A 17,189-nucleotide genomic window follows, 5' to 3' on the forward strand; every position below is an offset into this window, starting at 1 on the left:
GTCTATAATGGAATACGTGGAAATAAATTTGAATGAAATGCACAAAATTGTGTACAATTTAATGTGCCGTACAAGGAAATCATGGAGTGCCCACATCAGATTTTTACTTCCTTGTACGAAGTAAAAAGGAAGTATTGTAATCGCGAAAAGCTTCAGGCAGCATATTTCAACAAAAATATCCACTTTGATCGCTTTCGAATTCAATTTAACGATGTTTTTGCGTGATATCTGTACGTAAGGACAGAATAAAAGTCTCTTTTCCTCCAAAAAAACTAAAAATACTGCTTTAAAATGAATTCTGAAGACAATTTTTCGTGGCATCTGTACATACGGGTGCACGTACGTATCTCGCATAACTCAAAAACGAGTAGCCTCAGAACGATGAAATTTTGTATATAAGACTGCTATAACATGTAGATGTGCACCTCGTATTTTGGTTTCAATCGGCCGCGCCAAATGTATATAAATATATTTATAAATATATCCAATTTTTTACCCGGCTCAGTGATCTCAGTTTCTTTACTCTTATATGTTTGTAAATTGTACATTTTTTACTTTACAAAATGATTGAATTATGTTGTTTTTATCTTCAGGTTAAGGGTTTTATGCCTTTAGTAAATCTGCATGCAATATTTTTAGAATTATCAACATTTTTAAAGTTGCCGCTAAGCTTAATTTGATGGCGGCCATTGCTCTTGTTTCCATTTGAAACAGCTGAGTAGCGGATTTGTTGCCAATCTAGAGAAACTTAGTTTCGCAACAACAAAAATAACGCCTTCATTTCTTATTTAAATCATGCTTAATCCTTTCTGGAATTTTTTCGACGAAATAAGTGTTTAAGACTTAATAATTTTTAATACAGATATTTTGAGTTTTTATGTATTTTTGCCTTGTCGCGAAGTGAAAACTCAATTAATTGAATGAGAAATACTCAATCGTCTGTGAAAAACTGTTTCTTTTTCGTTTCTGGGACAACAATATTTTTACAAATGCTTAAACGGTTTTAAGAAATTTATGTTATGTGAAACTGCATTAAAGACAAGTATTTTCAATAACTCCAATCGCAAAAATCTAACTTCCTTCTTTAAAAAGATGTGTATGCTATTTGTCATAATTACATGATTATAGTATGATGATCTAACTAGATCTTGACTTCGAAGCTTCGTGAAATAGCCAATAGGGCCCGCGGGCTAAAATGCTTGGAAACTCATGTTTTTTACAACGTAGGATTAACGGAAAGAGAAACTATTTTTGTTATTACTGAAGTTAATATTCACTTAGATTGACTGATGTTTGTTAGAAAAATGATGCGTGGAATTTATTTTCATTGAAAGATTCAGCTTAGGCCTTAAGAAAAAATCTGATGTGTACACCACGTTACTTCCTTGTACGGAATATTAAATAATACGCATTTTTCTTGCATTTCATTTAAACTTATTGGATTGAATTAAATCTACTTCGCCGACAGCGCATAAACCACAATAGAATAAATGCATTCTTTAAAATTCACTTTAGTATTTGTTTACCATAGCGACACTCTGGCACTCGATTCACTTAACAGTATTATATTTCGTTCCTATTATAAATCATAATGCACAAAATTTATATCATTTAAAGAATAGAATTATCTAATCGTTGCCACATGTTCTATTCAAGTACTATAATAAAGCTAGAATGATGTATAAAAGAAATTAAGCAAACAAAACAAAAAAGAAACAGTTCTTTACAGACGATTGAATCTTTCTCATTCAATTAATTCAGTTCTCACTTCGCGAGAAGGCAAAATACATAAAAACTCAAAATATCTATATTAAAAATTACGAAGTAAATCTTAAACATTTATTTCCTCGAAAAAATTCCAGAAAGGATTAAGCAGGATTTAATTCGCAATAATAAATGAAGGCGCTATCTTTGTTGTTGCGAAGCTAAGTTTCTCTAGATTGGGAACAAATCCACTAGTCTGCTGTTTCAAATGTAAACAATCAATGGCCGCCATAAAAAAAAGGCTTAGCGGCACTTAAAGAACTTTAAAACTGTTAATAATTCTAAAAATATTGCACACGGATTTACTAAAGGCATAAAAACCTTAACCGGAAGATAAAAACAACACAATTCATTCATTTTTAAAGAAAAAAATGTACAATTTACAAACATATAAGAGTAAGGAAACTGAGATCACTGAGCCGGGTAAAGATTGGATATATATATAAATATATTTTATCAAGCAAAGCAGTAATAACAATTTTTAAAAAACCAATTTTGGTCTAGAAAACATCTTGCGCAATATGCTGCAAAATAAGTAAAATATAAAAATTGTAGTAAGCTCGCCTAAAAGTTACCAAGAGCTGCTGCTCCAAAAAGTTCAACATGTTTTAAAAAAATTAATACATATGAAAATCAAACCATTAGACATGTAAAACATTAAAAAAAAAACAGAATCAGATAAAAAGCAAGCGGAAAATGGTAAATTAGCCCAATTCGACTTCCAAACTGGCTTTTCAAGGGAAATTTCATTTATTTGAACGTCGAATCAAGCTAACCCCATTACGCGTTTCGCCGAAACAGACAATTGAAAATTTTTCGCTACAAAAACTTTTTTTAAATTTAGACAAAGTGTCTTGGAAATTTTAATAGTCTCAATTCTCTGTTCCAATTTCCCGACGCGTCCGCTCAGAATGACACATTAAGGTGTTAAAATATGTTAATCAAAACCTAAACTTCCTAAATCTAGACTAAAATTAAAATTAAAATCAAAAACGAAAATAAATAGCGATGAGCTATTAGTCCTAAAAATACAAAAACATACGGGCTGGGCCTGCAAGCTTAAAGATTAACAATTTAATTTTTAAATAATAGATTTTAGAAAACTGTAATGAAAACCTGTTATTAATATAAAATAAAACAAAAATTAAGAAGAGAACAAACTAAGTGGGTCTTGCTAAGACCAAGAAAAAGTTGTAACAAAAGAAACAAAACTGATCTTTGGCTATGCAAAGCTGTTCCTCTTAAAACTTGTTGAAAAATGGCTGCTATACTTCTTGTGTCTTTCATTTGGATGACGTACATAGGGGGGAGCGAAGTGCTGTGGGCATTTAGCCAATGCGAAGAGATTTTCGTTATCTGCAACTCGTCTCCTATTATCGAAGGGGGCCCGAAACCTCGGAAACCGTGTAAAGATCTCAAAAATGGCGCTTGGCTTGTAGTAGGATGGAAAAAAAATTTTTTCGAAGTGAAAATGGCTAATTCAGCTAAAACTATAAAACTTGGCAAGAGAAAAAGGAAAAAACAGTCATTTGTTAAAAAAGTCGTAATTCTTCAAGCTAGCGGGCGATCAAGCTACTATGAAAAATGAAAAAAGCCCGATTTGTTAATAAAAGCAGGAAAATTGGCCATTACAGAAATTTAAAATTATGTACACAATAGTATTTAAGATTAAAGTGCCAAAATTTTTTTGGAGGAAAGAAAATGAAGAAACAAGAATTATCTGTACATTTTTACAATAGATTCTCTGAATTAGTCATCCTTCTTAAACCTTCTGAGGCTACGTTCTGAGGCGAGATACGTAAGTACGTACGTACATACGTTCGTACAGACGTCACTAAAAATTCTCTTCAGAATTCATTTTAAAGCAGTTTTATAATTTTTTTGAAGGAAAAGAGTCTTTTATTCTGTCTTACGTACAGATATCACGCAAAAACAGCGTTAAATGGCATTCGATAGCGGTCAAAATGGATATTTTTGTTGAAATATGCTGCTTGAAACTTTTCGCGATTACAATCCTTCCTTTTTACTTCGTACAAGGAAGTAAAAAAGAAATCGCATGTTGAAAGAACAAATTTCATTTTAAATTTTAGAAACAATATAATACTGAAGTGTTGTTGTTGCTGCTGTGACTTATCTCACTTCTCTGATAATAAGAACAGAACAAGACCACGGAATTCTTTTTTTTTTTTTTTTCACAAAGAATAGGACCCGAAATTTGGTTTTCCAATGTTGCTGCAAAAACCAGTTGAAAACGGCATCTTCTAAATTTTTGTCTATTGCTGCCTTCATTGATTTTCTTCAAGCACTTCCATCTTCTTTTCCAAGCAGTGACACGAAGTTTAAAAGTGCGAGTTTTCTCTTTTTAATATCTGAAATCGTTGATTGTCCAACATTACGTTTCCGTCATAATGTTTTTCTTAAATTCTGAAAGCGATTCGGATAATCAGCAATTCGGATAGTCGGAGTTTGGATAACTGGAGTGGTATTGTATTATGGTATTTCAACAATTCTGGATGCTAAAGCAATATAATGGAGGAATACATTTTAATTCAATCACATCTGAATTCAGAATTTACGTTAAGAATACTTTTAACGTCGACAGTTACTACTGTTAGAATGAAAGAAGCTTCAGAAAACTTGTACAGTTATTAGCTTATATTGATGCAGGAAAGTGAAAAATGGGAAATGGGAAACTCCGGAGCTCTCCAATACACGTCGAGCTTTCTTCCAGTTACATCACGAAGGCATGCGGAAAGGAGAGGGAAAATACCTTACATTCTCCCCCTTTTAAAAGGGCAACTAGGGATTACGAGGCCCAGTAGCTAAATCCTGGTGGTAAATAAATAATAAAGTAATTAAAAAAATCATACAAAATGTTCTCTTAAAGGGACTCACACCTTAAACCCCTTATGATCTTCGAATATGTGACTGTTGCAAGAATTGGGATATTTTATTTATTTTTAAAGCAATTACTTCCACCTTTTTACAGCTGACTACATAATATAGCAGCTTTGGAAACTAGTATTCAGAAAGTTTGTGTTGCCACAAATATTTTTATAATTTAATCCGCTTTGTGACAAAAGTTTCCGTCATGTTTCCACCTTGCGCGCATGATATTTTAAAAATGACTGATGGTACATACTTGAAATTGGATGGAATTCTTTATATGGGCACTATTTTCCAACTGAACCAAAACTCTGATGAATATATTAATATTAAAAAATTTTATGGACGAAAACATTACAGATGTTTTTAATAGGATACATTTTATAAACTCAACTCGAAATAAAATAAAAATTTAACATGGAATTCTTTGAATTTTGGGTTTACAGTAGTTTACAAATGTTATGAAAGCTATATATTGAATATGGAATTAAATTATGCAACAGAATGTTTTAAACTATGCGCGCAAGGTGGAAACACGACGAAAACTTTTGTCACAAAGCGGATGAAATTATAAAAATATTTGTGGGAACACAAACTTTTTGATTACTATTTCAGAAAGCAGCTATATTATGTAGTCAGCTGTAAAAAGTTGGTAGTAATTGCTTTTAAAATAAATAAGTTATCCCAATTCTTGCAACAGTCACATATTTGGAGATCTGATGGGTTTTAAGGTGTAAGAGTCCCCTTAATAAAAAAATATCAAATAACTAAGCAGATTGTGAAAAAATGGTTATTAGTTTTAGATTAATGATGGTTATTTATGGTGAAATTATCAATTTCAGTATAATGATAGTTAGTTATGATGGTTATGATGGAATTTTAGATTAATGACTATCAATTTTAGATTAATTTTCATCTGCCGTATTTAATTGTTAAAAAACAAGTTCCTTTCGTACACTGAAAAATAAAATGCTTTAAAAACGTTTTTTCTTTATTCCTGTCTTTTTCGAAAGACAATTAAAATTAGTTGTTATGTAAATAGCAGGTGATATCGTATAATTCCTACTAAAGTGCAGCATCATTTTATTGGAACGATTGGCAAGAGAAACTGAATTACGAAAAAAGGTTGAATATTACGGCAGTGCATTTTACATTAATCGTATTACTATTTATATAATTTCAATACTGTTTGCTATACAAATTACATATTAATATAATTACAAAATAAAAGTTACAAATTTATAGACGTATTATTTTCTGAATGTATAAAGTAAGGCTGTAAGGATCTTAAGTTTTACTAACGTTTATTTTATTTTAAATCTTTACTATCACTTCTTATTTTCTACTTCCGGCCAGGATTATAAGCGTTAAAGTATTTATACAAAGTTTGTCTGGCGAACGCCAAGTATTTAAGTTGTGGCTTTTTGCCAAGCGAGAGAGAGGAAGCAGTTATTCGAAGCAGGCCGCTTACCTTAGAAGTTTACTCAGTTGCTGGTTGCCTTCCAGGCCAGAGGTTTTAATCCTCTTGATAATTTTTAAACGTGTTGTAGTGTTCACAGTTCTCTGTACTACATACGGCTTCCTGTTAATATAAGGCCAATCTTCCACGTTATTTTTTCAAAGTTAAGTTAGTGTTTAGTTATATTTTTTATATTCTTACGTTTAGACCACAAGTGGTGGGTCATCGTATTCCGAAGTACGGAAATTATTGTAAATAGAGAAAAATAAAGGGTTTTGTATAACCTTCTTGTGTATCCTGTCTGCTTCCCACAGTTTTGAACATAGCTTTAGTAAGCTCTCTGTTCCGAGTCAGGTCCTTTCATGTTCCCGAAGAAGGTTAGACGGCCAATTGAACCTGATAGTGGCGCCCAACGAAGAAAAATAACCATGGCCGAGTTTCAAGAAGAACCTGTGCTGCCTGCACAAGCGGCTCAGAATCCAGAAATGCCAGCTGCCGCCCTGGAAGGATTTGGTTACATCGTCCAGACCATGCGCGCTTCGATGAAACCAGAAGCAACATTTAACGGAAACTCACCGGTAACCAGTTTTTTGGAAAAATTGGATGACCAGTTCATGCTCTACCCCGTGCACGAGTTTCGAAAAGTTACCTTAGCTACCAGCGCTTTGAGGGGCCAAGCGCTTAACTGGTTCAAATGTATAGGCAGAAGTCTCTTGGGTCAAGCAGGAAGTCCCACCTATACTTACGAGAATTTCAAGACTGCCCTACTAAAAGCCTTCCCTGTTGTAAGGAATCGTGCGAAATTAGAAACGGAACTTTTTAGTATATATCAACAAAGAATCGAAAACCTCTCAAGCTTTATTTTAAGAAAAATTCACGTCTTCAAGCTCTTGTATGGAAACCGTCCAGATCCTGAGATAATTCAAGTGATTTTGCCGAGGTTACTGCCCCAAGTGCAAGACTTTTATTGAATTAAGAAATCCGACTACACTGGAAAAGTTATTTGAGTTTTTGTTTTTTTTTCAGTTTGAAAGTAGAAGAACGGCGGACGTTGAAAGAAGACGCCAATATCAACAGCGGAACCAATTTGGTGCGCCAAGACTCAAGCACACGGCTACGGAAGCAAAGCGAATCAGTGGGCAAGGAAACCCGAGCATTCAAAAACAGCCGGCGAACGTTGACAGTTCAATGCAGAAAAAAAGTCTCAAGGCCAGGGGAAAAAGAAGGAAAGCACGGAAATGAAAAATAAGTTAAACTAAAACGGATTTCTGCTGACGAGAGGGTGAGGAAATCCGAAGGCCACGAAAACCCCTCTTCCTTCAAGTTAAATACAGTAATTGTGAAAAATTTGACTCTTCCGAAGATTGAAGTGTTGGTGAATAATATCCCAGCCACCGCACTCCTGGATACAGGCGCGCAGTGTTCCTGTGTGGCAGAAGATTTTTTTAGGAAGTATTTTCGGAAATATCGCATATATAATTCGGATAATACGACAGTGTTAGCGGCGCAAGGAGAACTATGTAAGTGTATAGGTAAAGTACCGTATGTGATCCGATGTCCGTATCAAGGACGAACAAGTAAAGGTGATGTTTTTTATAGTAAAGAATCTGCAAGCACGTATAATTTTAGGAATAGATTTTCTTTCAGAGGCACAAGCAACGCTGGATTTTAATGAAGCGTCCCTTAAGCTGACAATGAAACCAGTTCGTGCAGAAAAGGCTGAACCGCCGATGTTAAATCTTGACCACCTGCCTAATGACGAGCAAGGAAGAATCCGACAAGTGGTAAGTGAATTTGCTTCGTTATTTAGCGATATTCCAGGATTTACTCAGGTTACTAACCATAGTATTGACACCGGAGATTCAATGCCAGTTCCCCACAAAGCATACCGGTATGATAAGAATAAGGAAAAAATTATAGAATGGCATATCACCGATATGCTACGTAAAAGGATCATAACGCCCATCTCAAGTAGTTATGCTAGCCCGGTGGTTTTATGTAAGAAAAATAATGACTATCCTTTGACACATCCAAAAAGGTGGAGATTCGCAATTGATTACCGTAAATTAAACTCCATAACTAAATATCCGGTATATCCGTTACCTATTATTGAGGAGATTCTAAGGAACATAACATCCACCAAATATATGACGACTTTAGACTTGACGACTGGTTATTTTCAAATAGGGGTTAGGCCTGAGGACGTGCCTAAGACTGCTTTTATAACCAAGTCTGGCACTTATGCATTTTTGCGTATGCCGTTTGGCCTTTTAAGGGGCGCCGGCAACATTTCAGCGATGTATGGACATTGTGTTAAGACCTGTTCTTGGAAAGTCCACATTTATCTATTTAGACGATATCATTATTACTAGTGATAATCTCGACCGACATGTACAGGATTTAAGACAGGTGTTTTCTTTATTAAATGAGGCCGGTCTAAAAGTTAATGTCGAAAAGTGCAAATTTGCAGCCCCTGAATTAAAATATTTAGGTTACAAAATATCTCAGAAAGGAATAGAGACAGACGAATCAAAAATAATTGCTGTATAAAAGTATCCGACTCCAAACACGGCGAAGAAGCTCTCTTCTTTTCTAGGACTTTGTTCATATTATAGGTCCTTTATAAAAGATTTTGCAGCTATCGCTGAGCCATTGTTAAAATTAAAAAGGAAAAAGGCAAGATTCTCGTGGACGGCCGAAGCCAATAGTGCTTTCGAAAAATTAAAACAAGTATTAACGCAAGCCCCTGTGTTGAAATTTCCTGAAAAGGATGAAAATTTAGAAATTTCAGCGGATGCTTCGGATTATGCGGTAGGAGCGGTACTTTCGCAAAATCAGCAGCCCGTGGCATTTTTTAGCCGAACTTTAAATCAAACACAAAGAAACTATTCCGCGACCGAGAGAGAGGCACTTGCAGTTCTGTTAGCAGTGCAAAAGTTCCGAGTCTATTTTGGAAAGGCGCCGATAACAGTGTACTCTGATCATGCGGCGGTAACTAGATTGTACTCAGGGAAAAACTTATCCCCAAGGTTAATAAGATGGGCACTCAAGCTACAAGAATATAATCTGGTAATCAAGCATACCCCCGGAAAGGAAAATATCGTAGCAGATGCCCTATCAAGAATTAAAATAGATGAACAAGATAATACTGTAAAGGTGGCAATGCTCACAGCATGTACAATAAATTCCCAAGAAACTGTAATAACCGAACTGGGGAAAGATCTTGAGTTTGGAAGCATTTATGAGTATTTAAAGTATCCTGAAAATTTTAGCCACCAAGATATTGTGGCGATAAGAAATAGGGCGGCCCATTACGAACTAATAGATGGTCTATTATTCTATACAAAAACTACGAATTCCAACAAGGTATTTCGACCTGTTATCCCAGCTAGTCTTAGATTAAATATCCTGCAGGAGCTCCATGACAGCCCTTTAGCTTCTCATGCTGGTATTCGAAAAACTATCCAACGCGTACGCGAGGCAGTCTACTTTCCTGAACTGCAAAAGTTAACAAGGGCTATGTCCAATCCTGCCCAACATGTCAAGCAGTTAATTATATTAATTTCCGCCCGGCCGGGTTTCTAAATAGTATTAAATCCGAATTTCCAAATGAAATAATTGGCATCGATTTATTGGGCCCTTTCCCAAAAAGTCAGTTAAATAAAAGTCGCTATCTCCTTGTTATGGTTGATCATTTTAGTAAGTGGACCGAAATTGTTCCCTTAAAACGAGCCTCCGCGAAATTAGTTACTGATTCTATTTTAAATAAATATATTTTAAAATACGGGGCGCCCCTAAAAGTTATATCGGATAATGGTCCTCAATTTGTAAGTAATATATTTGAAGACATGTGCCAAAACCTGGGCATACGTCATTTAAAAATGGTCCCGTATCGGCCGCAATCAAATATAGCGGAACGGGTCAATAGAAATATAGTGAAAATTATCCGTAGTTATGTTAAAAATTTTCATAAAATTCATGACATAATATAACTATGTCAATGAATTTGCTTTCGCCCTTAGGACCGCAAAACGTGATACAACGAGCAAAACTCCTGCTGAGTTATTTTTAGGCAGAAAGATTATAACGCCGTTAGATAAACTATTTTATGTGCAACAAAGAGCCCCAGAATTTAAAATGGGTGATATAGAAAAACTAATTAAGGAAGCAAAGAAGAATACTGAAGTAGCACAGAGAAAACAGAAACTCTATTATGACTTGAATCGACGGGGAGTAACTTATAAAGTAGGGGATGAAGTTTTAAAAATTAAGCATTCACTTTCTTCAGCACCAAAAGATAAAACTGCCAAATTTTTTCCACGATTTGAAGGACCATATGTCATAGAAAAAATAACTCACGCTGTAGTAGTGTTAAAAGCTAGAAATGGTGAAACCTGCTCCGCAAACATTGATCAAATCAAACCCTACTATGATCGTAATAAAATGCAAATATTTTCAGATCTTTTGCAGGATCCGGCACGGCAGACACCGCAGGCACAAGCTCCAGAGGTGGAAAAACGACAAGTACAAGGGCAAGCCATTAGGAGGCAGGAGCAAGTGAAAAGAAAGTTTCCCCGCGGAAAAATTGAAGGTGGCAAGAAAAAGAAGCCGTTCCACCGTCCAGAAAAGAGAGCTAACGAACACCCCCAGAATGAAGAAGGGAGAAGGACGACGTATGCAAAGAGAGCCAGGAGAAATGACGGCAACTATAACCCGGCTCTAAAACGGAAGATCTACTCATCCGACAGGACTCTCCGCAGCAAATGTCGCCGAACTGCGGAAGGGCCATCAGCGGCGGAGGAAAAGTTACAAGGAAAATTTGAACGGCCAGCAACGAGGTCCAAGCAGGAACACGAAAGAAGTTTCCTGGTTCCGCCAAGACCAGCTGCCATCAAACGACCAACACCACAGGCAGAAGCGAAAAAGAAGGTATTCAAGGGTGACTGAACTGGACAAAATGAAAGCATCTAGAGGAAGGCACTGAAAGGCGAGCCCGTACAAGAAGGAGGATAAATCAAACAACAATCTGCACTACCTTTCAGGACTGGGCCCAGAAAAGAATGTCCGAATATCACAAAGATAAGTAAAATTTTATGTTACTTTGCAAACTTAAGTTAATCTTTCATTCTTACTGCAAGTGGCAGATTTCAAGACGTTTTACCTCATGCGAGGTCTACCTTTATCGCCAAAAGAGCGAGAAATGAGTTGTTACCGACTTTGGTATTATGTTTTTCAATTACTCGCGCGTAAAACTAAAGTTGATGTATAATAGCGTTGTGTAAAGACTTAAATATTGTAAAAAGTTATTGTATAAATATTATTTAAAACATTCTGGCAAGAAAGAAGTTTTAGTCTGAAAGACTTTTTGAAATGTATTATTTCAATGTAGAAAGAATTGGCACTTGCTTTGAAAAGAATAAAAGTTAACAATGTACTACTAATGTATGTTTTCAAATGTGTAAAATTAACGGCATGTTAATATGTTCTTATATACAATGTGAACTGTTATTTTAAATGTTAAGAAATACCGTGATATGGTAAAAGTGAAAGTAATGTTAAATTTTTTTTTTATTCGTGTGACTGTAAAAAGACTAAATCATGGTGAATATGTGTTAAAGGTTGAATGATGTAGTTAGGCTCTCTGACGCTACACTTCAGAGTTAGCCACTTTCAGAATAGTACCTCAGGGTTTAGAGTTGAAATTAGAGTGTGTTACGAGGTCTTGGTATGTTGAATTTTAACACGTTAGTGTTTTGATTGTAGGAGGAAGTGTTGAACACATAGACATAAACACATTCGTGTTTGGTGTTCTTTTACAACACATGTCAGAGAGCACGGGGAGAGATAATTAAAATAGTCATGAATGAAATAAGAATGTTAAGAGAAATATAATTAATTATACATGTTACTTACCATTTCATTGTGTAACATTTCATTAAACTAGTTTTCCTTCCAGATCTCTGGAAGGAACCAGATTTGAATAAAAGCTCCTGTTTAGATGCAGTACAGATGAAAAAATTGTGTCCTGGGAGCTGCTATTGTAAAAACAAATTTCTTTCTTTTAAATTTCTAGTTTCTAGCGAAAAATGTTTGTAAAAGATTGGCCTCGCGTTAGATTCTAGAGCTAAAAGTTTTCAACAAGGTCGTTTTAGACCTCAGTTTCGAACTAATTAACTCTGGAGGGAAGTATGTAAGGATCTTAAGTTTTACTAACGTTTATTTTATTTTAAATCTTTACTATCACTTCTTATTTTCTACTTCCGGCCAGAATTATAAGCGTTAAAGTATTTATGCTAAGTTTGTCTGGCGAACGCCAAGTATTTAAGTTGTGGCTTTTTGCCAAGCGAGAGAGAGGAAGCAGTTAGTCGAAGCAGGCCGCTTACCTTAGAAGTTTACTCAGTTGCTGGTTGCCTTCCAGGCCAGAGGTTTTAATCCTCTTGATAATTTTTAAACATGTTGTAGTGTTCACAGTTCTCTGTACTACATACGGCTTCCTGTTAATATAAGGCCAATCTTCCACGGTATTTTTTCAAAGTTAAGTTAGTGTTTAGTTATATTTTTTATATTCTTACGTTTAGACCACAAGTGGTGGGTCATTGTATTCCGAAGTACGGAAATTATTGTAAATAGAGAAAAATAAAGGGTTTTGTATACCCTTCTTGTGTATCCTGTCTACTTCCCACAGTTTTGAACATAGCTTTAGTAAGCTTTCTGTTCCGAGTCAGGTCCTTGCATGTTCCCGAAGAAGGTTAGACGGCCAATTGAACCTGATAAGGCGACCAGATTTTTACATTGATAAAGCGGGACACCACTGACCGGGGGGGGATTTCTTGATTAAAAATTTGGTTTACATGGAGCAGCTAAAATTTTCATAGAACGCAAAAATAGTATTGCAATATATACTTTATATAAATTTTCACATAAGTACAATTTACAAATATTATACTTTAAAAAATTATATATAGTAATATTTTATTATTTGGCATACTTCACATTTGAGTGAAAAGTTTTTTTTTTATTAAATTGCTGTCGTTGTTTAAAAGCTTTTTCACAAGAGTTTGTTGAATTATATTTCACATATAAAATGGCTTTTAAAGTGTCAACACTTAATTGTGATTTTTCTGATGTCCGTAATTTATTTACAGGAGAAAAAAACGCGCACAGTTGCAGCATTAGTTCCTGGTAAGGACAGAGTGTATTCCAAAATTTTTAGTGCACTATTGTAGGGAACATGGTTTGTTTCAAAATGATGAAATATTTCTAACAATTTGTTCTCAAGTGTGATTTTTGCTCATGCCCAAGATTCAACCTTTTCCTTATCAATATTTTTTTAATAATGGTACCTCATAAAAAAGATCATTTTCGGAAATACTGCTATATGGGAAATTTTGAAGAATATGATCGAATGGTTTTTGCACATCATTAAGTTCTTGTTTTAATGTAACCCAATTAAAATAAACGTTTAGTGTCATTGTAATGTACCGTCCACTCTTCTAAATAATTTATGCAGTTACTATAGAACTTTTTAATGTGATTCATGATCAAAATCGTAAAAACAACCTCGTATTTAGCGTAAGTATATTGAGCGTAAGTATTTGAGTGTTTCAATATACTTACGATAAATGCAAGGTTGATTTTACGATTTTGATTGTCACATTAGCGTGTTTCTCTTCTAGTCTAGTGATTCATGATATCTACACAATTTATTGCACCTTATTCTTCATATAAACCAGATGGTTTATACTATTATGGAAAGTTAACGGAAGAAAATTATTTTCTAACTGCTCTTGACACTAAAATTTTAAATTATTAACTTCATTTGCTACTTCGATTACCGAAACTTTGTCACCTTCAATAAGTTTTATAGCATTTTGAAAAAAAAAAAAAGCTACTTGATTGTGTATAAACTCTAGCCAAATTTTTTAAGATTCTTTTTCAACGAGCACAGTGTTTATACAACCATAAAAATATATTTTGTTGTGCTTCCAAAAATCGGGAATTCTTTAAAACGTCGTGGGACAAATTGTTAAAAATCGGGACGTCTGGTCACCTTATTTAAAGTTACGATTAAAAATGCTATAAATGTTATGGTTAGGATTTAATGTTACCTTTTTCGAACATAAAAGAGTACAAATACAATTAATTTATTTGTGTACAGAAGCGTGTAGCGTATTTATGGCTTTACCTGAGGCGAAAAAGTAGACAGATATTTACTAGTCCTATATCATAAACACCTATGTATTATCATATAATATATAATGAAACATTATTTTAAAAATGTCTATTTAATTCTTTAGTTATATCACAAAACTCATTTCATCCTGTTTTTTCAGTCAAGATTCTTGTGCGTTAGAATTCCGAAACATTTATTTTAAAAATCAGTTTGGCGTTGCCAAAAATATAAAGAAAAGAAGGAAAAACACAAATTATTTTGATACATATCGAAACATTTCTAATTTTAAAAACTCAAAGCAAAAATTATTTCAGTGATATTTCAGAGTTGATTTATTTGAATTCTTTTAAGTTTCAGCTGCTTCTCTCCAAATTATAACATTAAATATAAAGAATAAAATAAGAAGAAACAAAAAATGCGAAAATTTACTTACGCATGCTGCTACCGTGAGCATTATTTTCCTTCAAGATCCGCCCAGCTGGATTAATCGAATGAATACTGTTTCGTTCTTGATACATTTATACTCTCGTGGTTTGACTAAATCTTCACTCACAAAACCGAACAATCGTTTTTATAACCTCATGAATAGGAGGAGGCGTGTCAGAGAGAAAGATTGAATGGATATTTCTACACCATTCAATGCGCCTCCAAGAACTGCGTCACGATGACGAGCGAACGAAAAGTATCCAACTTATCCAACACGAGTCGTCTGGAGTGGAACGGCGGGTGGAAGCTGGCACGTGTGCTATTAGTATGGCACGTGTGGTATAGTGAAACTGCGTTTGTTGTTTTTTCTACAACGTTGTTTTCATGGATAGCGAGCGGGAAAAAGGTGCGCTTTTCTCTCTCTCGAGTACTTCAAGTTCAAAAGATTTGTACGAATTCGGAAAAGAGAATTTCCTCGATAAGAAACTAAATTTGAATATTCATCTATCCCAGCGTTTGTGGAATTAAAAGAAAGAACGTTAATGAGACCTTTAAAGAAATTATATTGAGAGATATTAACGAAAGAAATCGCCTTCCGTAGTAAGTCCAAAAAACTATCTGTTTACATTCCGCGCCGAAATTGAAAGAGTAATTTCGATTCGAAATAACTTTACTAAATTCAGCTACTCTCAGTTTATTCAAAACCAAACTGTAAACACATAATCTATCTATCTATATATATATATATAAAGAAGAATGTGTGTTTGTTCGCGATGAACTCAGTCACTACTACAGCTATCGTCACCAAATTTTCTACAATTCTTTTCTCGGTTCTGCAAAAGGTGGACATCCACTTTTTTCAAATTAAAAAAAAAAAAAAAAAAAAAAAAAAAAAAAGAGAGAGAGAGAGAGAAAACTAAAACCAGAGTTATTAAATAAATAAAAACGCTGAAAACGCTCATTTTCGCCCTCATTTTTCCGAGTGGCAACAGTCTCGCACGCTGGAGAATAAAAATCTACTTTATTTCGAGATGTGTTGCCACTGCTCGCTTTCAAATTGTAGAGTTTGTTAATAAAAAAATTCTAAGTTTTACAATGAAATAAAAATAGCATTGCCAAAACATTAAATACATTATTCCCGATTCCAAAACTTCGTGGGAAGCCATTTCAACTATTCTCAACTTCGTACGACTTTAATTAGCTGAGATATTAATTATAAACTGTAAAAACACTAATTTTCGTACTCTTTTTTTCCGAGTGGCAACAGTCTTGCGTGGAGATAAAAATGCTTTTTTCTTTCGAAAAGCGTTGCTACTGTTCGCTTCCAAATCGTAGAATTTGTTAATCAAAAAATGTAGAAGTTTTACAAAATCTCTCTCTATATAAAGAAGAATGCCTGCTTGTACATTTATTTGTTTGTTCGCGTTATTAATTTCTGATCAATTTTTTGACACATTTAATCGACTAAAATTGAATATAGGTGAAACATTGGATGGAACTTGAGCTTTTACGACCATTTGATGAGAAAGACGAAAGTCATTAAAAATTGTGTGCCACTGTTGTTGATATAATGAGAGAGACTTGGTTTATTTTTCTATCGAAATTTTTTATGTGGATTCCATATCGCATCAGCCTGAAAAATGTATGAGTTACTGAATCGTAATTTTTGCATCGTTATTAGAGAATGATTACAGCGGTATCGTTCTCTTTGTTGTTAGATACATTCCTCTGAATCTAACTTAACTAGCATCGGGTACTTCCGCTAGTAATGAAATATTCATATGTAAACATCTAGTAATAATCCAATAACACAGTTAAACTAAGTATTATTATTATTATTATTATTACGTATTAATAATATTATTAATACTTGATAATAATACTTAATAATAATAAGTATTAATAATATTATTATTAATACTTAATATTATTAATATTTATTATTATTAAGTATTATTAGAATTAGTTTTAAAATAAGTATTAGAACAGTTATAGGTCAGCTACATTCTAGCGACTGAATTCTACCGACGACAAATCTAAAGCGTGTTGCCAACGTAGGGCAACGAAAAATGTAAATTAATTCGAGAGGCATGTACGTAAATATTATCTAGCTGTAGAATGATTCAAATTGAGCAATTCGATAGTTTTTTGACGATAAAATTCCTTGACTGAATACTAAAGGAGCTAGAACTGAATATACCACAATTTTTTACCCAGTCGCCAAATCCTGGGTGAGAAAAAACATCATCCACCACTCTTTTAGTTCGGACGCCATTGTAGAGACATTAGGTATTTTTCGGTAGCAGGAGAGATGAAAACTGAGCAATGCCTTTCCCCGAGAATCGAACCACGGACCTCTGGAATACGCGCCCAGCTTGCAGACCACCACACCACGAAGGCATGTCAAGGAGGCGAGAGAAAAACCTTATATACATCCCCTTTTAAAGGGCAAATGGGGTTTTGGGGAACCCAATCGCCAAA

The 17,189-nt window shown here is 34.3% G+C and overlaps 2 protein-coding genes across 3 annotated transcripts in view; one reads left to right on the forward strand and one right to left on the reverse strand.

Moving 5' to 3' along the window:
- LOC118181417 (acetylcholinesterase-like) overlaps positions 1–14,960 on the reverse strand; it is a 46,960-nt gene extending 32,000 nt beyond the window's left edge. Inside the window, exon 1 of the mRNA XM_085812228.1 lies at positions 14,716–14,960. Coding sequence (XP_085668354.1) covers positions 14,716–14,800 — 85 coding nt within the window. The 5' untranslated portion in view covers positions 14,801–14,960. The remainder of the gene's footprint in view (positions 1–14,715) is intronic.
- The window catches only part of LOC146999006 (uncharacterized), a 219,427-nt gene that overhangs the window by 57,592 nt on the left and 144,646 nt on the right, over positions 1–17,189 (forward strand). The gene's annotated exons all lie outside the window — the stretch shown is intronic.

The sequence above is a fragment of the Stegodyphus dumicola genome, chromosome 2, assembly GCF_044657685.1.
Source record: "Stegodyphus dumicola isolate Sdum_Otavi_A_Nest chromosome 2, ASM4465768v1".
NCBI classification, from domain to species: Eukaryota; Metazoa; Arthropoda; class Arachnida; order Araneae; family Eresidae; genus Stegodyphus; species Stegodyphus dumicola.